Here is a 22773-nt window from a genome sequence, read left to right on the forward strand (position 1 = left end):
AAAACTAGTTTCTTGGGTTGTGTTTACTTTAGAGGCATTAAAATAATGAACGTCAACCATATCCCTTCACTGCCTTCTTTTAAGACTAAAGAGGTTAAGGTCCTTTAAAATGCCTCTGTGTGACATTTCTTTGAGACATGGAAAGACTTTCACACTGGTTGTTTTTTGGTCCAGATCAGCGAAAACCTCTTTAACAACTGTAACCAAAAATGAGGATCATATCACAAATGAGGTTTTATAGTTTTTTAATGCAGATTACTTCAATATAAGCTTGTCGGTTTTGCTGTACAGTCACACATTTACATGGGCACATTCATCCTTTTCAGATTTTTTTCCCTAATGTTCAGCACTGATGCGTGGCATAGGGGGCACAATGGTTAGCATTGCTGCCTCGTAGCACTGAGGCCCTGGGTTCAATTCCTGGGGTGCTCTCTGCGTGGAGTTTGTACATTCTCCCCATGTAAGTTAATTGGCTTCTGGGAAAATTGGCCCACCCTGTGAGTGTTTGCAGTACGATGGACTGGCATCTCTCCTTGCACACATTGCCTGCTGGGATAGGCTCTGGCTTCCCCGCGACCCTGATTTGGATGAAATGGTTAGAAAATGGGTGTATGGATGTTCAGCCCTGTTTGAATTAACTAGGGGCAATGCAGAGCTTAGGCCCGTGGCGTCCTGAACAGAAGGAGAGTTTTAGGTTTGTGTTGTTATTGAAGACAGTGCTGTGGCATCTCCAAGCAAGGTGAGCAAGGTATCTTGCCCCATTTCTGATGCCCATCTATCTGGAAATGAGTACCAGCATTGCACTATTCGGGTGAGCATCCTTTTGCCTACTGAATGTTACAGCACCTAACAATAACTCTCTGATGAGCCACTAGATTTCACTGATGTGACCCAGTTGTGTTATAAATTGCCACCTTTCAAAGCTTTTGGAAAAGTATTCATTTTGGGTGAATCAGTGCTGTAATAGGATCAATGAAGTTAGTTAAAAAGACAGAAAGGCCATGAAGCCCTCCAAAAACCCCAACCAATGTCATTTAATGGGTTTCCTGCTCTAGTTCTCTTGGTTTCTGTGTTATTTTATCACTCTAATGTCCACAGTGTAGTGATGCTCAGAGCATCAGAACATAATAATTTAACATAAGGAGTCGGACATTAAATTGAAATTTCAACCCATCCTCCAACTACAATACTAAAAACACCTGCCTGAGTCTGAGTTTTCTATGGGCATAAGGTATAAGAATCCGGAAAAGGTATACGATTCGGAAACATTAAAGGTACCATTAAAATATTGGGTTCTGGAATTAATTATTAGTCTGGAATTAAAGTGTTTATAGGTTGCCTACAGTTTAAATATTTTATTGTGTAAAAGGAATGCTAAACCTTTACTGTAAGCGCAAAAAGTGTTGGCCATTGTCTGACCAGAAGGCATTACAGGGGGTGATCAGGTCAGCCAAGCCCATCCCTGGGGTACAGCTCCCCTCTATTGTGGACATTTTTACAGCTCGCTGTCTCAGGAAGGCTGGAAGTATCGCTAAGGACACCAGTCATTCTGGTATTTTCTCCCCCCTTCCCTCTGGTAAGCATTATAGGAGCATAAAGGCACAAACTTCCAAATTCAGAGACAGGATCTTCCCACAAGCTGTCAGATTACTGAACTTTACCCCTACCACTGGCTCACACTTATGTTTTTTTTTCTTTTTTAAGTTGTACGTTATTTAACTTGTTGCTGCTACTGCTGTTTTGTGTTTCTGTTTTTGAAGATTCCTTTAATGTCTTTTTGTATTGGAGCATACATTGCACTTGTGCATAGCACAATAAACTGAACTCAGCTGTATTGATATTGCTGTTTAATTACCGTATTGGGCACAACAATTTTATAACGCTACAGATGTCTGATGAAATACCAGTGTGGTTGGTTTGTTTAGTGGTTCCACTACGGCAATGGAAACCTGATATGGCATTTTGTAGTGGTGAATTTCAGTCTTAATGGTGAAAGCGATGCAATTTGTGACAAGACTACGGTCTGAATTCTAGGGTTGCTTTTCAGTCGTAAACGTCACAAAGGGGGGGGGGTTTCATCTGACGTAGCCAAACATTCGGAATCGTGCGATGTGACGTCACCGCGGGCTGCTGGTGTTTGTTGTGTCAAGATGGCGGCAGTGAGATGAATGGGGTTGTCTCGCTACTGTAGAAAGTTGATGGTGGTATTTTAACAGTTTTTTGTTCTCGTGTTTGTCTTCTTTTCTGTTTGTTTTAGTTAGTTACCATTTCTTTTTTTAAGAAGAATCATTAGAATGGCAATATGACACAGGCCAAGAAGAAAAAGCGGACGAACCGCAGTATTATGCTGGCGAAGAAGATCATCATTAAGGATGGAGGAACGGTGAGCGGATTTCTTTTAAACTTGTAAATGAGCATTTTATTGCTGTAATTTAGCGTATAACTTTATGGGGAGAGCTGATTTAATGTTTAACGGCCTGAACTGTGTGTTTTGTCGACCAGCTGCTTGGAGACTCTTGATCTGGGTCTTCCGCTGCGTGTATCCGAGGCGGTGTCACGCCTGAAATCCGCTTGCTGATCACACCTGAGCGGCAGGGCTGGCTCCTGTCGCTGCATCGTTTTAGCTGTTCCGGGGAGATGCGATGTGTTTTTGCGCCACGTTCTCCCCCCATTCCTTCTCCTTGTCGTTTATCAGATTCTTTATAAGAAAATGTGTCCATCTGCCATGTTGGACATGAGGATCGCTTATGCGGCCGTGCAGAATGCGACGGTCTTTTGATGGAGTACACTGGAAGACCCGATGTTAAATAAAATCTCAGGGCAGCAGTGGGAGTATTGAAGTGTTTTTTTTTTTTATTCGGAGTGAGTGTTCGCGTTCGCGTTCTGGACTTTCCGCCCCGGAGTGTTTTGATGACGAAATAAGCGAGACAGCGCTGGATGCGCCGCAGCGGTTTTGCAGACAGTAAGCACAGAGCCGGCCTTGTCATCGTGCTGCTCGTCTGTTCGTAGTTGGGGGATGAAAATAAAGGCGAAGCACAGACCTTGCCAGGTCGCGGGAGCTTATCAGCGTGATAAACGAGCGTGTGGCGATGACAGGAGGCAGGACAATGCCTGGACGCGTGTGTCTCTATTCTCTCTCAATAGTCCATCTGCGCTCTGGGGTGCTAAAGAAAAGCACTCACTTTTCCTAATTGTATTTTTTCCCCTTGTCACAGCCACAGGGAATAGGATCTCCCAGCGTGTACCATGCAGTGATCGTGATATTCCTGGAGTTCTTTGCCTGGGGTCTTCTGACTGCTCCCACCCTAGTGGTAAGGATGAGGTTTTCCTGATTTTGGGGTAGAAGGACATTGTAAAACGAATGCCGTGTGTTATATCCTGACAGTTTCCTCCAGCCATAATAATTATTGACTTACTCAACAGTGCTTCTGAGGAGAGTTTGTGAGTGACCGACCAAAATATCATCATTGGAAAAGTAGCTTTGATTGGTCTCTGGTTGAGGTGAAGGACAAAATATCATAGGTGCCTTCTTTCTGCTTTGTGCATGCTTCAAAACTGAATGGGGTATTTTCTGCTGAAATACCTTACCATTTCAGGTGGTTGTAAGAGTATGATTTTCCCAGTTTTTATGAAATCCACGTTTGCAGGCTGCCATCTTGAAAGGCTTTATGAAACCTTCCCCAGTGTATCCTCAATATTTTGATACAGTGCAATTTCATGTCCCAGTGATGGGTGGTTCTGGATTTCGTGAGAACAAAACCTGACAGCCACATCTGCAGAAATTCGCTTCTCTTTTTAAACGAAACACCTTTTGTTGGGCAATCACAGGAATCTGTACATTTCTTCTGTAGCTTGAATCCCACAAGGACCCCATTCTTATCTTGCGAGTAGTTGTCTTTTCCCTTCCAACAACCATACAGACTGTATCACTTAAAGGGCACGGTTGTCGTCTCTGCACAGTTTAGCCTTTTACTACGACTGTATGATTCAGCACACTGTGTGCCCCTCAACTCCCTGGGTGCTAAAAATAGCAGACAGATGCACAGGTTATATGACTAAGTGGGTAGCTGCAGTTGCAATGTTTTCTAAGCATGTTAGCTGTTTCAGTCATATCTCAGAAGATAGTGGGCCTTCTTGAGGTGTGTGGAAAAAGTTGTGTAACTTCTGAAGAGGACTATGCAGCTGAGATGTTATTTTTCTCTCCTTTTTTACTTTTCGGCATGGAATGTAGCTCTACTTTTTCCTTTTGTGGTATACACAGATTGAGCATAGGAACAGGAATGTGAGAGGAGGCTTTTCTGCTCATCCTGCTTGTTTTTGGGTATCACTATCTGACTATCTACAGATCTCCCACAGACTTGCAGGATCACAGTCTGGGCTTTTACAACTTATTTGCTTTGTTTGCAGGCACAAACAACTCTTTTTACAAAGTGACACCCTTTTATTTTCTTCCGTTACACTTCCTAGTAGTTTTTCACCTATGCCCAAAGGTCTTTATTTCATGGTTGCGCCTCAAATAATCCAGTGGATTCATTTAGATGGTGTTTAGTCATATAGGATTTTGAAGACTAATTCCAAGCCAATCCCTCATTTAGTGCAATATTGTCTGGAGGTATTGTAACTGTGCCATTTGTTGTATGTGCAGTTATAGTATCTGAAAGATATCAGTGCATTTCCAGTCTTTATGGTTTGTTACGCTGAAAAAAAAAAAGAAATAGGTAATAAATGTTCTTAAAGATTTCTTGGGTCAAATCAAGACTTGTAGATACGTAATAGAAGAAAATACAAGTCTTTAAGAAAAACTGATTGAATGTTAAGCCTGTTACAAATATCTCATTGTAAACTGTAGCTTAATTCTGTTGTACTGTATGCCTGTAATTTCTTTAACTGAAGGATTACTGGTCAAAAAGCTTAATGTGTTTTTCTGTTCAATTAGGCAAATGTGTTGAACAAAAATACTTAACCTTATGTAGTTATATCTTTGGTAATGGTTTATTTCTCAGAGAATGGTGGGTTTCAGGTTTTTTTTTTCTTCTTAAAGGTTTTGCACGAGACATTCCCAAAACATACGTTTTTGATGAATGGCTTGATTCAGGGAGTAAAGGTGAGAAACATTCTACAAAAATTCACATTTGTTCTCGGCTTTGCAAATGCAAAACATATTCATAAACATAAATCTGCCTATCTGTGTGTGACTTGTGTTGTGAAACAAGTTGTCGGTGTTGTTGATTATGCACGCTTAATTAAATCTTGCTTGATTAAGTCTTTAAATCCTCCCGACTTAACCGACATATCTTGTGAATCAAATCCTTAACTGTTACTTTTATGTTTATAAATGGATTATTTTTACTGCGATAAAGTGTGCAGGTAATTTCAAGCTTTTATAATGGAAAAACAGGTAGACATGAAAGATTAAGAATTTTATTTTCCTCAGATTTTGACTGCTTTCTCTTAGTATGTCTTGTAAATGGCTTGAATTTATTTGCATGACTCTGTAATGGCTTACCTGCATCCCGTTTTGCGTTGTTATTTAGCTGCGTAAAGTTCATCACAGTTCATAAGAAGAACGCCCTTTGCAATGTTACTGTTGTTTATCATGGCTTATATTTTATCTGAAGGGTCTACTCTCATTCCTGAGTGCTCCCCTAATTGGTGCCCTGTCAGATGTCTGGGGACGCAAGTCCTTCCTGCTGCTAACGGTCTTCTTTACCTGTGCTCCCATTCCTCTCATGAAGATCAGCCCGTGGTAGGTTGGTCTTTCTTCATCTGCTGTTGGGCGGCAAAGCAAAACTTCACTATTCAAAACCTCCCTGCAAGGCTCTTGGTAGTTCAGTTCAGTCGTTTCTCTGATTTTGTTAACACCTGTGAAACAACTTTCACATCACCAATAGCAACTATAAAATCGCGAATGAGAAGATACGGGTGTTAGGAAGAGAAAGCATCATATTCATATACTATCACCTGTGAAGTTTGCGTCTATTTACCATAGACTGATAGCTTATTGTCTTGGGGAGAAAATGACTGCACACAGTTATGTCATTGGGTTGGGTCTTGTCTTTACCTATGCTTCTGTGCAAAGTAAGCACAGAACATACTTGCACTTTTAAGTATGAGCACACAGGATGTGTTTTTTCACTCTTATGCTTGATTTGGAGATCCGTAACTCGACCTACTTATCAGGATACACGTAGGATGGGGTTGTTGACAGCGATTTGCGGCTGTGGACTGCATCAAGTTGTTAGGCATCCTCAATTCTGACACGTTTTCCAATGTTTGTCTTTCAGGTGGTACTTTGCAGTAATTTCTGTGTCTGGGGTATTTGCTGTAACTTTCTCTGTGGTATTTGCTTATGTGGCCGACATAACCCAGGAACATGAGAGGAGTATGGCGTATGGATTGGTACGTATTTGAAAAGAGGACAACCTAGTATTTACATTTGTTTTCCTCCAGCAGGTTAGTGTCTTTAAAAATGGATAAACCAATTCTGGCCTTCACAGGGGACATTGGTGTGGGCTTCTGAAGTGCACTATCTATGCAGAATGGAAACTTTCATGCTTGTAAAGCTCCACATTCCAACTGACTGTTGGCCACAGCGCCATGGGTGACCAGTTCTGTTCTACAGCTCACCATGTTTTCACCTGGCTGGCGTTAAAGCCTTGTGAAAGAGGCAGGATGATTTCAATGAACTTGACAGGACATGTTTCCTTTCCTCCATTTTACTAAGCCCAGTGAAAGCACTCCAGTCTCATTGCATAGTTCAACCAAAGCAAGTTTGTGTGCGACAGGAGACTAAAAAGGTCTGTTTTCTGTATTGTTTACTCAGCTATGTAAACACAAATACACTGACTCAGCTCAGAACTGAAAAAATAATTGTAGAATTGAGGGGTGGATGGATTAAGAATGAAGTTTGTTATTAAAATATCTATTTCAGATGAAATCCATAGTTACTATTTAACTTTCTTTGGTGTGGCTTATAGTTTTTCCAGTGTGGCTAAAAATGCTTAGTGTTGGCAAATTAAAATCCCTTTCCCATTGAATATAGTTGCAAAACAATGAGGTTAGCAGCTGAATTGGCTCCAGTAAATAATGACAATCTGATGCAGAGTACAAGCAAGAGGAGTGGTCTGAAGTTCTTTTCCTCTTCAGTTTCCCTGTATTAAGGCTTTTTTTCAAACCAGAGAAATGGGTTGCTCCAGCACCAAGAGAAGACAGGGCTCTGTCTAGGCACCAGCAAGAATGAGGTTTTTGTGTGAGGAAGAAACATCATTCCAGAAAAGCTTCATTCCAATAGTCAGGATTCAAAGAAGTTTGAATATCATCGCCATTTAGATGGAGTTGGAATAAAAAACAAAAATTATCATGCAGAATTCCCTCATGAATTCCGCAGTAGCCTGCTTCTGTTGTGTCACATTTGAATAACCAAGAGTTAATAACGAATGATTGGCAACCCAGCTCCCAGCAGTCACAGGCTCTCTGGGATAGAAGTACAGGTATTGGACTGTTCTTTCCCAGCATTCATCAGGCTAACACCCCGCTCTAAACCCAAAGGAGCCCTATGGTTTATTGTACAAGGGCTCAGACTTCCTCATCTATTTCAACCAAGCCTAACTTTTCAATGTAATTAATTTATTATTATTTCTATGCTTATCAGCCACCCTTATGTAGGATAACCTACAGTGAAAATATTTATTTGTAAATGCAATTAAACAGTTGTGCAGGTATTGCAAGTTCGAATGAATAAGGTGAGATGATTAGGATAGCTCAAACGGGACAAGCAGCACACAGGCCACTCAAAGGAAATATCGTAGTTGTGTTATTTATCTTTGTCTTCTCCACTGTTATTAACCATTGCAGGCTGGGTAAAAATGCCTATAGAACAACCTATGCAGATGATAATCAAACTAAATACTGATTATGGCATAAATAGAGCTGCATTACTACAAACAAACATCGCTATTGTGAATAGCAAACAAGTTGTTAGAGAATCTGACAAGAAATGTAACAGAAGTTGGACGTTTTAATACCTGTCCTGTCCAGATGTCACTTTTTTTTTACAGCTTTCCAAAAGGAAGGAAAGGTTTAGCATTTTGGCATCTGTGGTGCGCAGAAGTGATAAGGGTGCCTCTCAGTGTTGTCATTTAGCACTGCTGATGATGGATGAGGTTGCTCAAAAGAGCTTTTGTATCTGCTTAATTAGACTCTTAATGAAGTACTCCATTAACTTGGTCGTTGAGAAACAGCAGCAGGTGTGGTCTCTGAATTCAGAATTGATCTTGATAGTGACCAAGCTTCCATAAACATAGTGTAACACAGTACAAGGACCAGCAGAGACTGTTTTACTTTTAATTACTGTACAAACATTATCTGTTAATTGTAGAAATTGGTATCATGTGAACTAATTTGTAAAGGAGGTTTTTCAGTGTCATCACTAGCTGTGCAACCTGCCTTGGAGGTCTTTACCAGTCAGTAGTTTAAAGCAGAATGGCCAGCATGAGCTCTTCCTGTTTCACAAAGTGCTGAAGCACACCCTCCTTCAGAGCTCCTGACAAAACGAGTAAAAGCTATAGCACACCTCAGTGTCACACTCAACCCTTCTTGTAGACAAGCCAGCTCCAGTGTCAGTTTTCACACTAAGTCTAAGTACTTTTCAAAGGCACTCAGGACAAGGAGATCTATTCTATTTCTGGCATGGTTTGTGATTATTTTGGTTTGTGTGTGGTTGTATTAAAAGGAAGTATGCCTTTTTAAGTTTGTATCCATTCTGCTTTCTGTACAGTTCTTTTGTATTCATTTTGTCTAAAAGCACCTTTGACTCACTTTTGCGTACCTTGAAATGTGCTGTGTAAGAATGATATTAGGTGCCAGAAGGAGTCGAGTGTGACACTGTGTGTTTCATTAAAAATAGAAAAGGATGGCTTCGGCAAAAAAACCACAACATTAACTTGTGTCCAGTTTATTCTAGGTCATTGGTTATTTTGTTTTGTTCTGTAATTGAAGGTTTCGGCAACTTTTGCGGCCAGCCTGGTGACCAGCCCGGCGATTGGAGCCTACCTTGGGAGAGTGTATGGAGACAGTCTGGTGGTGGTACTGGCCACGGCCATTGCACTGCTGGACATCTGCTTTATCCTGGTGGCCGTGCCGGAGTCCCTGCCAGAGAAGATGAGGCCGGCGTCCTGGGGAGCCCCCATCTCCTGGGAGCAGGCTGACCCATTTGCAGTGAGTACTGAGTCTGCAGTGGCCACGGAGCTCTGACTGATTTAGATGCTGACTCAGGTCAGTCTGTATGGAAGATGTTGGAATACGTCTGAATGGCGCCCTAGTGGGTACGCTAGAAGGGATGGCATTTTTGTCACTGGCCACTTAATATGCATTTGTTTGAGTTAATGGCCATAATACTGGAGAATGATTGCACAGAACCATTTCTCCACTTGGTTTATACAGATTTTGCCAGTCTTGTCATTTAAAAGAAATTTAATGAGTTAATTGCACCTCCTCTGGTATTGAAGGCTTATCGGGGCTTAGGTGAAATTCTGAATTTACTTTGGGATCTCTCTGAAAAACGCATAGAGAAAGTTCAGAGTGTTCTGAAATATCCATTGCAGCATGCTAAAATCTTGATTAAGAATAATCAAAAATGATGTAGAACATTGGATTTGTACAGTGGGGCTGTCCAAACCAGAGTTTACATTTTTGGGTGTCGGTGCCAGTGTGTGTGGATGAGTCGTGCATCTGTGTCTCAAATTCAGTGAGTGCCTACTGTATCATAATGACATCTGCACCATGACAAAGTGGGCTCTTCATCTGCATGCTCCAAATGGCCCAGTGTGACCAACAGGCATTGTGCTGCCATTCTGACAGACACCTGCAGATCTGCTGACAGTGTCCGTATCTGGCTCTCTGTTTCCTGCGGCTCTGACGCTGCAGTTCTGTTCTGAATCTCTTGCTTGTAGATTTTCCCTTAAAGTGCTGAGCAGTCTTTTCAGTAGAAAGTCTGACTTGCTAGTCGTGTTCATCTGCACATCTGATGTATTCAGGTCTCCACTGACATTCCAAAACACGCCTACAAAGACGCATTATAAATGATAGTCAAAAATAAGAAAAGCTGAGATGTGAAATCACTTCTGAAGCACGTACTGCAGTGAGAGATAAGGAAAGCAGGACCCACAGCGTTTCCATTTTTGGGATGCTGAAGAACAGCAGTTCTCTAATGATGAGCTAGCAAGACAACTTTCGGTTGCATGTCTGGACACATTCTGGTATTGTGCATGTACCTGCTGCAACATCAGATGAGTTATCTGCTTGCAAAACTGTTTTCAAATCCTACAGCATATACCTGTTTGCTTTTTTTAGCAAGCTCTTTAAACAAAGAAAAGCTTGTGTGTGGGTTCTAAGACTAAGACTAAGACTTAAAGAAGAAGAGGAACTTTCTTCATACTGAAACTAGCCAGTGCTGTTTATTGTGATCCTAAGTTAGTATCCTGGCTCATGTTGGATCTAAATCTCATCCATTGTTTTTCCCTTTTGTCTAGACAACACACAACCAGATTATTTCAACCTTTTAATTTTGTAAAATGTTGGGATCACCGGCGTCCTACATTGCCTTCTTTCCTTGCTGAGATAGGCTCTGGCTCCCCTGTGATTTTGTATTGACTAAAAGTGGTTGGATGGATGGATTGGTAAAATATGTTAAGCAATTATTCCAGAGCCATATAAGTGATTGTACCAGGCACACCTCAAGCATTTCAGTCTAAAGCCCTAAGTGTTGTATCTGAAATGACTGTAGATATCTCTTCCTCTCTCTAGTCTCTGAAAAAGGTGGGCCAGGACTCTACAGTGCTGCTGATCTGTATAACAGTGTTCCTCTCCTACCTCCCTGAAGCTGGCCAGTACTCCAGCTTTTTCCTGTACCTCCGACAGGTAAGTCCAATTGTTGCCTTGCTCATCGACCCAGGCTGCTCATAACAGACCTAACAGTTAATGTAATCTCTAGTTACAGTAAAGTGACAGGTAAAAGCATAAATCTTTAAAAGGAAATATTTCAGATAACGTTGATATAGAACTATGAGTGTCTGGGTAACAAGAATTGCATTGTAACATCGCAGTAATAATCATTAAGGAACAAGTAACACGTTTCACAATTAAGTGTTTAGTGGAAGAATTAACGAGAACCGTTACAAAGCCCCGGATCATTTTATATGTAGTTAATGTTTTAGCATGTTTTATATAGTGATGCACAAGTGCAATGCAACACTTGATCTAATCAAACAAGATTGCAGAAAATGTGAATAAAAATACAGATGAAAGAATAAATCATAAATAAATATTGAATCTGTAATGTGACATACAGTAAAAATGAAACCATTGCAAACTTATCTAGTCTGATCTCCCTGGGCATTAACAGAATCTTGGCAGCGTTGACATATAGTACAAACCTGATCAGCCCACTTGTACTGTGTAACTGCAGCCAGCTGGCTAAGGTTAAGCAGTGGTCATTAGCCTCTGTAATGACCCCATGTCTTCCAGGACATGGCCTGTCTCTCACAGAGCTCAAAGAACTCGCAGAGCTAGTTGCCCAGTTACCCTGGACTAGCCTGTTGATTGTTAAAGCAGAACATCTCCTTCCATGGCCAACATCTGTCACAGACAGACTGCCAGTCAGTCATGCTGATAGCAGCCATGAGATCTTCATTACTCAGACAGTTGTATCTTTTGCTGTTTTGTGGCATTAATTAATATTGTCATTTTGGCAATAAGTAATGGATGGCTGTTGATACAGATGTATAGTGAGTAACATAAATGAGCAAACGCATTTTACAATTTTAACTCAAATTAAACGACAAACTCTGTGAACCTAGAAGTTTTTGTATAATTACATGACACGAGCCCAGGGCTTTTTAGGAAAAGGGCATCTCAAGCAACTTCACTATCCTCTCACAATTTAAAATGTATATAACCTTGTGTGTGCATAGAGAGCTATTGATATAAAAATTAAACTGTTGTTTTCCTTAAATTTAAGTATGCATACCTAAGTTATTTTTTCAGTGATTTTTATTTCTTGTTATTGTCTTGTTTCAGATGATGGGATTTTCACCAGAAAGTGTTGCTGCATTTATAGCTGTGCTGGGATTGCTCTCTATTATTGCACAAGTTAGTATTCTGTTGTTCATTGTTTTCATAACAATACTAGACTTTTAAAAAGCTTAACATTTTGAGTCTATGTACAGTTATAGGAGGCCAGGGTAAAGTGGCTTTAATTCACATATTTCTTCACATTTGTTGAAATTGCTGACCATCAGCTGGTGTATTTTAAATCCATGTGGTTTTATTTTTTTATTGTGTCTTTGCCACTTTAAGATCTATGTGAATTTGACGCACATAACTAGCTAACTTAGTACAAATGATTGGTATCAAAGGTAAATGGGGTCTGTTTCCAGTCTTGTGGCTGGTTACATTATGTGTGATTACAGTTCAGTTTTAATTGAAGTCTAATAAAAAGAAAACATGGTTTTGCAAAATACTGCATGTCAATTTAAAAATATACATATATGAAAAATACCTAAAAATAGTTTCAGAATGGAGGATGGCAATATCCATACATACAGATATGCAATTTAACTTGACCCAGAATAATCCCAGAATGCAGCTGTAGACTATAAACCAACTTTGGGCTTTTAAACAACTTTAAAACTCATTTTTAGGGGAAAGTCTCAGAATCAAGTAGAATCTTAAAGATTGAGTAGAAGCATTTCAGACACAAGTGAGTATTTTGCATAAAGTATGTTGGACATCAAAATCATTTGAGTCTGACATTTCAACAACTTCCTGGTGGGGATAAGTGCTGTTGAGTTTGGGGGTTTGTATGGGGAGCAGGGGTGGATGCAATAAGAGGTTCCCTTTAATGAAATTATGGCTTCAGTTTAGCATTCCTCACAGAGCAGTAACACTGAAACACAGGTGAAACATGAGGTTTCCTCTGCAAACATGTGGCTCAACAAGGTAAAAAAGTATTGATTTCTTGCCTCTTTATCTTCACAGACTGTAGTCTTGAGTTTACTGATGCGGTCCATTGGGAACAAGAACACTATTTTACTTGGCCTGGGCTTCCAGATTCTGCAACTTGCTTGGTACGGCTTTGGATCAGAACCCTGGTATGTGCCTTGTATTCTGTAGGAGTAGAAAACCCAGGAGCGTTTCCTAACACACTGTAGGTCACAGATCATCAAGCATAATTTGTGAACCTTTAATATAAGTCCTATTCTGAGTTATTTAAAATTATTAAGCAGGTACTGTCACTATTAAACCAAACATTTAATCTTATAAACCTGAAATACAGTCGCTGTTTTCTGCATATTTCTAGTTTGATACTAGTTTTCCTTCTTGGTTTCTCCCCAGGATGATGTGGGCTGCTGGTGCAGTTGCAGCTATGTCCAGTATTACCTTCCCAGCAGTCAGTGCTCTTGTGTCCAGGACAGCTGAAGCAGACCAGCAAGGTACCCAGGGCAAGAAAAAAGTCGCTTTGTACAGAAACTCAGCTGTTGGTTTCTGTCATCCATCTGAAAATGAAAGCGCTATGTATTTCTTGTACTTGTAATCTTGCAACTTCTCTGTGTCGTGAAGTCAGACAGATCTATTCTTTCACCCATTTAGTTTCACAGTTCTGTTTGAAAAGCTCATAAATATCCAATGGTCCATCCACTAAGAGAGAGCTCAGTAGTCTTAAGTGTAATGGCTAGATTAGAGGGCATCCACTGTGGTTCTTGATTGTCAAAAGATTGGCCTGTGAAACTAATTAAATTAGTTTAAGCTAGTTACTGTACTTAACAATTAAATTGTTAAGTACAGTAACTAGGAGTTTTAGGGATCTAAAACCCAGAAATCTTTTTGGCCTTGAGAGCTGGAGCAGAAGATCTTGTCTTGATCGTTGCACTAGCTAATCTAATGTTTGTGCTGTGCTTGTGCGTTCTTAGCTCTCCCTACTCATTAGAACTGGCGAGACAGTGAAGAGAAGCACAACATGTTTGCAGTCAGTCAGTGAGGTTAGGTGCAGTTTTAGTCAGGGGGCTGTTCCATGTCTTGTCCTGTGCTAAATGCCAGCATTGGGGGTTAAGACTTTTTAAAATAAACTAAAATGTACCCTACATGTTTGTCCTGTACGTATCTTCATGTGATCCTGCTAGATTTCTGCTTACCTAAGTCTTCTTGTGAATGGCTGACGGTCTCGTTCTCTTGTAGGAGTGGTTCAGGGGATGATCACTGGGATTCGAGGGCTGTGTAATGGCCTGGGACCGGCGCTGTACGGGTTCATTTTCTACATATTCCATGTGGAGCTTAATGAACTCCCAGTGAGTAACAGTGGCCTGGGAGCTGAGTCTGAATCATCACATCACTCTCAACACAATCATCAGGTAACGTACAGTGTCCAGCTTCATGGAATTGTCATTGAAACTCGTCATCTTTAGGTTTGGGTGTCAGTCTCTCAGAATTATGCTCTGGAATGTGAAATGTAGTCAAAATGGTATGAGATGGTGAAACAAATATGAAACCAGACATGTAGGATTTTGATGTTCAGTTTCTATGTAACCATAGAACTTGTCTCTATCTTATAAAAGGGAATATCATTCTTCGCAGGACATGTTACCTGTCATGCCAGTATCCCAGAGGAGTCTTTCATGACTTGCAGTACATTGTAAGAATGGTTAGGTTAACACACTTGGATGCAGATTTTGCTGTTGATCTTCAGATACTTTTAGTGAGGCACTAACATTTTTTTGCAGTTGATGTTGGCCAACTAATAGCTGGTATCAGGAATTATAAATGTGATGTCTGTGGAGTGTATGGGTATAGGTCACACTCTCATGGTCCCCCTGTGCAGGCTTGCCTAAACTGTGGTCAAGTGAGTACCTGCATTGGTATGTGTTAGCTGCAAGGAGACATGTATTGGTTAATCCCAGCCTGAAAAATAGGGGAAAAAATCCAGCGTTTCAGCTGCTGAAACGTCTTCAGGGGATATTTCATTTCACATAGCACGTTGAATGTCTCAAGATTAAGATATATAATACCCCTAAAAATCCTGGGTTTGGCGGGCTTCATTCTGCACTTTTTAATTACCGTCCCTTTGTGATTTTTTTCTGCCCACGCAGAGTTCAATAATCCCTGGTCCTCCGTTCCTGTTTGGGGCATGTGCTGTGCTGCTCGCCCTGCTGGTGGCGCTGTTCATCCCTGAGCACACTAACATGGCCCCGCGGAGCAGCACCTGGAAGAAGCATCTGTCAGCCCACAGCCACCCCCACAGCCCCCAGGCACCCGGGGAGGCCAAGGAGCCACTCTTACAAGACAGCAACGTATGACTGCTGTTGCTTCTCAGGCGGTTTCTAGATACATCATTCGGCCATTTTTTATGTATTTAAGGAGATGCCAGGTAATGGAAATTCAACACGAGTGTTAAGAGTACCATTTTGTAATATATTTAAAAATTGTCCAAAGGCACTATTGCAATAGCTCTATTTATTGAATTCAATATAGTTAGAGAGGATTTTTTATACATTTTTGTCATAAATTCTACATCGGCATGGCTTACCCAGGGACTTGTGCCTTGTAGAACTGGAATGTTACTGAACACAGTGTGTTTGTCAGTCATCCTGCTTTGAAGAGGTGTGATAATATGGGTTGAAGTGCAATCGGTTCACTAGAGAACACTCAGCCCATTAAGAGCTTTACCTCTTTTCCTCTTTTGACCCAAGACAGACTTTATTAAAAGTCAGAATGATGTACAGAAAAAGTGGTGTGGCCTCTTAAGCTTGTACATGACAAAGCCTTAATAGATGCTCTTGGGTGCAAAAGCAAGTGGGTCAAGAACAGTTCATTCTTTTGCGGCTTTGTTATCATTGAAAAGTGAAAAAGACTTGGAACTTCGCTTGTTCTACACATCTTCATTTTTCTGTTCATATCAAGCAGTTGCAGCATGCAGTGCTGTCTCAGTTTCTGACTACCTTCCCATTTTCACAGTTTCAGTTGCAAGTAAGCTTCTGCCCACCAAGAGGGTGGGGATTGCTGGGGGCTCATGTAGTTTGTGTCTCAAGAACCTTTATCTGAACATAGAGCTAGGCGTTGTGCAGCATCATGCAACTGTGAAGCTCAAGACAAAGTGCACAGGACCAAAAAATATGCTGTTCAAACTAGGGCGTAGTATTGACAAGATAATGACCTGGTGTGAATATGCCTTTTTTGAACTGTTATATTTATTAGAGGGCCTCAGAATATGAAATGAGTTTTGTGGCCTCAACTTGAAAGACGTGCATTTTTCTAAGTGGCCTTTTTCAGTAAGGATATTCGCAAGAACATGCTAATGTACCAAATAATAGAACATCAGATGTGAAATTCTCTGAAATGGTATATTTTTGTGTGCTCAATATATTTGAATGATTCCTTGAAAGATATTACTAGCGTGTAAAATATCGTAAGCTCAAATGTTTTTATTTTCCTTTCCGTTACGTACTGTGGTTATTACACTGCTTCACTGCCTTGTTTTTCTTTTAACCTTCAAGAAGATACTGTCATGGACACAGTTCTAAGTGTTGTAAATATAAAAGAGGTAAAGTTCAATAAAGTGGATTATTTTAATGTATGCAAGATGTATTATTTCATCTTAGTACTGTGTAACTCCCTTCCCTTCTTAACTTCAAAACATGCTCTGACTTTAGACATCTCAAAATATGATGCAGGATTCAACATTCGGATAATAACTGCTCCAGCAAGGTCTCCAGCTGTTGATTTAAGAATGCCTGGAAAATCTGTTGCATTGTGGTTCCTGATGACTAGAGTTGTGCACCTCAACCTTTTAAAAGTGTTCATATTTCTGTAATTGGGCCGAATATATAGTAGCTACAGGACTCTCACAACCTTAGTTGGGCTCATCACTACCAGAATGGATACTGTGATGGGCTCAGTGGAGTAGTGGCACCACCCCGCATAGCTTCAGGTCTGTGCAAGAACACTGCCTTGATGAACAGATGAAGAGTGATGTCTGTGAGCGAGGAAGGTTCTCTCAATCTGACCGGCACTCCTTTAGTCCACATCAACAACTGCAACCTGCTGCCTCTTTATGGAGAGTGTTAAAATCCTACTATAAAGAAAACAGTAATTACAGGTATACAAAATATAAGACATGGCAGACTAAAAGCAAGAGAAATTCAAAGAAGATTTTGATTAGATGGATTAAGCAGTTTGAAAGAGGCAATTTGGTGCTGCTTTTAATTACACTGGTACTGTGTATGATTAAAAAGGTTGTGGCTTTTCACAGCGTTGGATTGGTTTTCCTAGAGTCTCAAACTGCTGCTTTTCCCAGAACATAATCCAAATAGTACAAGAGTTCTTTCCTTCTACTGATATTCAGCAAATATAAAAGCACAGCAATAGCTGACTAAATTCTTAATCACAGGTTAGCTGAGTTCTACTGAATTCTATTTTTTTTGTGTCATATTTGTAAATTTGCTTTCAACTATAAATACCCAATAAGGAAGCTGTTTAAGCTGTTTAGAAGCTGTATTAATTAGGCTTAATGCATAACTATTCATAATAAATAGTACAGTACTATTAAATTCACGTAATGCTAAAACCATACTGCAATACTTAGAATATCTAAAAACTGCAGGATACAGAATTCTAAAGCTCAAACTACACAGTGGAGTAAAAAGTAACATTATGTTACTATACCTTAGATTTCACACAATATTAACTTTGCTTGTATTTAACTGCAATGTCCAGCAAAATCAGTCTTGATACAAAAAATGAGTGTAGATGTTGGACGTTTTCAGCGTGGAAAAAATATTTGAATATTAATACTATGATGTGTATATTGGACAATTCTATTTTAGTAGTTAAACCTTTCAGCTTTTTGGAATATTTCACTTTTACGTGTATCGCTTAAAGGAGTCCAATGTTTAAATGTTGGAACTCAATATTTTATGTAGCACTACTGCTCAATATATGTGTAGGTTTTCAAAAATGTCGATCAATATGGTGTATATAATATGTTTACATTTTTATTAAGTGTCAAAAATCCTTTTGGTAAATGTAACATCCCTACGAGGCTACAAAGAAATTAGATGTAATCACATATAGAAGCAGGATATGCACAGAGAAATAGAAAAGAACAACTTTGAAGTATCATCTGAAAGTTTATTTTACATACTGTGCAAAGAATTTGTAATCAGTTAACAGAAAAAAAACATTTAAAAACATATAACTGTCTTTCTGAGGCATTTATTGCCTTAAAACAAATGACATTTTTGTGGCTTGATATAAAAGATTAAATAAAAATACATTACATAACATTGTCATCATTCTCTGTAAAAAATAGTTTCATAACTTTTTTTTACTTTAAATAGGCTAATAAAATAAATAATTTGTACACATGTGTACAGTACCAATCAGATGAGATAATTATGCATTTACAAAGTATGATGCAAAAGTTAAGGAAAAACCCTTATTGTACTGTAAAATCTGGTAAGGTTAACCAGAAATAGCCTGCTTTTATCTATATTATGAATGAATTATGAGGCAAAACAATGGATTTTCATTCAGTAATATTCCTTCCACAACATGCTAAATGGAGCCATGCACCCTGTCTGAGTCCTGCATGGTTGACTTTTCTTGTATTGTGTATTGAGATGCAATAAAATGGTTAATTGTAGCCATGGTGCAAGAAGATGTTTAGTGCTCCCACTGCTGGCAGAGAGAAGCAGAGATGGAGAGAAACTTGCTGCTACACTGGTAGAGAAACATACAGTACTTCCCCAAAATCAGAACAGCTATCAATCCTACTGGGGAATAAACCTCCAAATAGTTTAGTTTAGTAGATTTATTGTACTAGATTTGTCGATGTTTAGTTAAATATTAATGCTTTGGCAATAGTGTAATCCATAGGTTATTTCAATAAGAGTCTGAATTTTAATACATTTAAGGAACATGTGAGTACCAAAGATCTCTCCAAACCAATAGTTCCCTATTTCTCCTCAAACAGACACAATCTTTCAGTTTTCTTTTTTAGAACTTCTATTGCATAAAGATACCCAAAACCAAAATTATGAATTTGCAGATTTTGGCTTTCCACACATCTCCTCTTGTTACACCTGAGTTTGGACACTGTTTTTCACCTGCTTTGTGCTCATTTTCCCTCAGCTGTCTACCCCTTTGTGCCTACTCTGTCTTTTTTTCTCCTGCACCTCATTTATCTGCTACTTTCCCTCTCTCCCTCACATCTTAAGAAGACTCCACAGCTGAAACGTTGTGTTTCTTTTCTTTACCTTTCTTGATGGAATGAACATTTCCCTGTTACTTTGAATTAGAATGTCAGCACCTCTAAAATACAAGCCTGACCAACAGTTGTATGAGAGAATGCTGAAGATGGTTGCCATTTAACTAGCAGAGGCAAGGTCAGCAAAATTACATAGGTAAACTATGGCAAGAAGAAGAGGAGCCAGAGGAGAGAAATTAAACACACCACAAATGATAAAGCCTGAAACTAAATTATACTGAAACTAAATACAAAATAAAGCATTCCTGCAAACCTGCAGGTTAGTGGCATTCATAAACTGTCATAACATACAAAACAAATGAAAAGGAGCATATCTTTTTGGGCAGTCTTAATTTTTCTGAGCCAAGATCCTTGGCTATAGTGGTGTATTGTTTTAAAGGATTTAGAATTGCAACAGGCATGGTTAACAGGTTCCACGCACAACAACATTATTCACATCAGGAAGGATAATGCTCCTGTATCCTGCATAAACTCATATTGTCTGAAGAAAAATAAAACAAAGGTATGACAATGAATCAAAGGCCTTTCAACGCCTTGTGAGTAAAACACAATGTTACATGAACATGCCAAGTTTAATAAACGCTGAAAGAAGGTGGAGAGAATTACCTATCTGCACACAGTAAACCTGAAAAACACTGTAAACGAATCTGTCGTTGGAAGAAAATATTAGAGACAGAATTTAGTAGGCATACAAGATTCCTGGTTTATGTTAAAAAATAAAGGTCTTTCTCGATGTATCGCAGATAGAAACTTCCAAAAGGCAAGCAAAATGAAAAGCTTGCAAAGTCATCAGTCCGTCATTTGTGGAAGAACAATTAACACAGAAGTGTGCAAATAGATTCCATTGTCACAGAAAACGTAACGAAATCGAGCAGCAATACATGCAAAACATAAATAAAAACACAGATTTGATGTAAAGTGCAGGTGTGAGCAGAACATAAACGTCCTAAAACACCTCGGAATTATGTTTCCCAACGACGATGTAGACCACAGGATGTTCCATAGTGTGCAGCTCTGCGAGAAAACGTGGAAGCCGTTGTCCAGGCTGAAGAAAGGAGAAAAGAAAAGGAAGAATGAAACACTATTTCTAGGGACTTTTAACACTAGTGCTTAGAACTGAATGCTGGAGCTGGACATTTCAACTAATACCACACACACGTATTCCAGAAATAGAGATGGACGGTACAGAGACCGCAGGAAATCATCAGCTGTACAGATAAAACGTCTGAAGAGGCGCAGTTTGAGGTCAGCACACAGGAAAGAACGTTTACATTATGCCGAAAGACTAATAATTCATTTTTTGGGGGCATTGTGTAAACAATGCAACTACGGACAAAAAAAGTCAGCTCGTCCAAAATGCAGAATTACTCCGATAGCTACTCACAATTACAAAAAGGATAGCATCACTATAAATGTAGATAAAGGAGCAAAAGTATAGGTATCCACAAGGAACACACAACAACAACAACAACAACACAGAAAAATAAATACCTGTTGCCTTGGTACAATGAATCCTTGCAGTTGGTACCTGCAGATCTCACTCCTGTCTGTTATGGCTACTGCCACCTGCTGGTAGAAGTGGAAATAAAACCCGAGTTGCGCCAGCAACGGTAAAGGTCACATTAAGGGATGTCAATTTTAAATGTTAGTTAAAACTACGTCTAGTGATTTTGTGCACCACTGAGTGTAGATTACAACAAATTTAGGACCACTCAGTCTCAAACATAATGCTTTCACTTAATCTGAGCCCTAGTTTACAACTTAAGATGTTTATGCTTCTATCTGTGAAATTAAGCACTAATTAGCACTGACTGTAACGGACTAACTGCTTATATCTAATATATAAGCGAAATAATACATAGAAAAAGCTTCAGGGTGGATTACCAATCATTGCCTGTAAATTACCACAACAAACAGGACTGTTGGAAGAACATGTATCATTATTTGGTGTATATAATGCATAATATTGTAACGCAACGGGGGCTCAGGCGGGCGCCCTTGCCGCATTAGGTCGGCCCCGCACCGTCCGAGCCTCGAACCCGGGACTTCCGCGTCTCTCTGCAGCGACCCAGCCCCGTGAGCTAAAGAGAGATCTCTCTAAAGCCCAGTAGCTGTAGTCCTGCTATCACAGGGAAGGGCGGTGACGTCACCTGCTCTGGTACGCCGGCTCTTACACAGTGCCTGTCGGCCGTAAGCGTTACACTCTCCCCCGCTTAAATCGCCGTCCCCAGCGAAGGGCTATCCCATCCCACTTCTGACACCAATGTAACGCAACGGGGGCTCAGGCGGGCGCCCTTGCCGCATTAGGTCGGCCCCATCCCGACTGGAGGCTCGAACCTGGGACTCCCGCGTCTCTCTGCAGCGAGCTAGCCCCGTGAGCTAAAGAGAGATCTCTCTACAGCCCAGTAGCTGTAGTCCTGCTATCACAGGGAAGGGCGGTGACATCATCTGCTCTGGTACGCCGGCTCTTACACAGTGCCTGTCGGCCGTAAGCGTTACAATATAATGCACCAAATTAGATCAATGCATTCTTGGGCAGCATAGAAATTGAAATTCACAGAAATTATGTATTCCAAAGGTAATGCAGACAGAGTCAAAGCCTGAACTGCCATACCCGTGCAAAGTTTTGCATGGCACAGTTCAGATGACAGTAGGACTTAGATACAGTACTTAGTTCTTCAATTATTTTTGGCATTATGTCTAAATGCTTTACATCAATGTCCATTCACCACTTCAGGCTGGGATGCAAATAAATGCATTTCTTAACAATATTCTGAAATGAGTGGCAAGGTCTTCTAAAGTCAGTATAGGGTTTCATTAATGAATATGAATAAGAGGTGTTTCAATACACCTTTTTTAAATTTACAAATTAAAATAACATTATGCATTCATTATGTTGAGTATATTTATACTGACATCATTATCTCAAATTCAGTTCACTGAACATAGCACAAAGGCATAACTGAAAAACTGTTAAAAGACAAAAATGGACGACATGATGTGGTGGTAAGGACACTGTGATCTTTTAAAGTTGAGCCTGGAACTGTATCTTTCTAGGGGAAAATTCCCCTCTACTTTTCTGGGGCAAAAATCAAAACAAATCCATTGCTATAGCAGTCAGCGATCTGAAATTAGATCTTTGTTTTCAGACCCTATTTCCATATCCCTCATGTGGCATTCCAAAAATACCCATTTACAACTTTACACCTCAATAACACCAAAGAAACACAACACAAGCACAATGGCAGTGAAATTCATTCAGTCTATTGTGTCTGTGGCCCACTGTTCACAAAAGCACCCACTCTGGCGGCTGGAATGGAAAACGAGAAGCAAAGCGTCATTCTTTATTTTCTGAGCCTCTGCTCCTTTGCTGTAACTGTATAATTGTCAGCTGTTACTGTATCGCCAGTCTCAGGTGAGAAGCTGTTATAATAATGGTGAATTATTTACCGGATAAA

The 22773-nt window shown here is 39.9% G+C and overlaps 1 protein-coding gene and 1 long non-coding RNA gene across 2 annotated transcripts; one reads left to right on the forward strand and one right to left on the reverse strand.

Annotated features, from left to right (window-relative positions):
* The first annotated feature begins 1706 nt into the window (after positions 1-1706).
* On the forward strand, positions 1707-15837 carry LOC148652344 (solute carrier family 71 member 1). The gene is made up of 12 exons (XM_088599011.1): positions 1707-2383; positions 3216-3311; positions 5042-5104; positions 5619-5746; positions 6285-6399; positions 8998-9216; positions 10804-10917; positions 12076-12147; positions 13036-13148; positions 13393-13490; positions 14233-14405; positions 15141-15837. The coding sequence occupies exons 1-12, from the start codon at positions 2303-2305 to the stop codon at positions 15345-15347; spliced, it is 1479 nt and encodes a 492-aa protein (XP_088455137.1). The 5' UTR covers positions 1707-2302; the 3' UTR covers positions 15348-15837.
* A 4156-nt stretch (positions 15838-19993) lies between these two features.
* LOC148652345 (uncharacterized) lies at positions 19994-20965 on the reverse strand. The gene is made up of 2 exons (XR_015925078.1): positions 20807-20965; positions 19994-20360 (listed from the first exon to the last, which is right to left on the reverse strand). It is a non-coding gene; the product is annotated as an uncharacterized LOC148652345 (long non-coding RNA).
* Between the last annotated feature and the right edge of the window lie 1808 nt (positions 20966-22773).

The sequence above is a fragment of the Lepisosteus platostomus genome, chromosome 11 (genome assembly GCF_059453375.1).
Source record: "Lepisosteus platostomus isolate fLepPlt1 chromosome 11, fLepPlt1.hap1, whole genome shotgun sequence".
Taxonomy (NCBI): domain Eukaryota; kingdom Metazoa; phylum Chordata; class Actinopteri; order Semionotiformes; family Lepisosteidae; genus Lepisosteus; species Lepisosteus platostomus.

Bases quoted from the DNA above. Each gene is read 5' to 3' on its own strand.
- LOC148652344 (XM_088599011.1), top strand. From the start codon at position 2,303: ATGACACAGGCCAAGAAGAAAAAGCGGACGAACCGCAGTATTATGCTG. The intron at 2,384-3,215 runs GTGAGCGGATTT...CCCTTGTCACAG, and splicing joins TCATTAAGGATGGAGGAACG to CCACAGGGAATAGGATCTCC. The intron at 13,149-13,392 runs GTATGTGCCTTG...GTTTCTCCCCAG, and splicing joins GGCTTTGGATCAGAACCCTG to GATGATGTGGGCTGCTGGTG.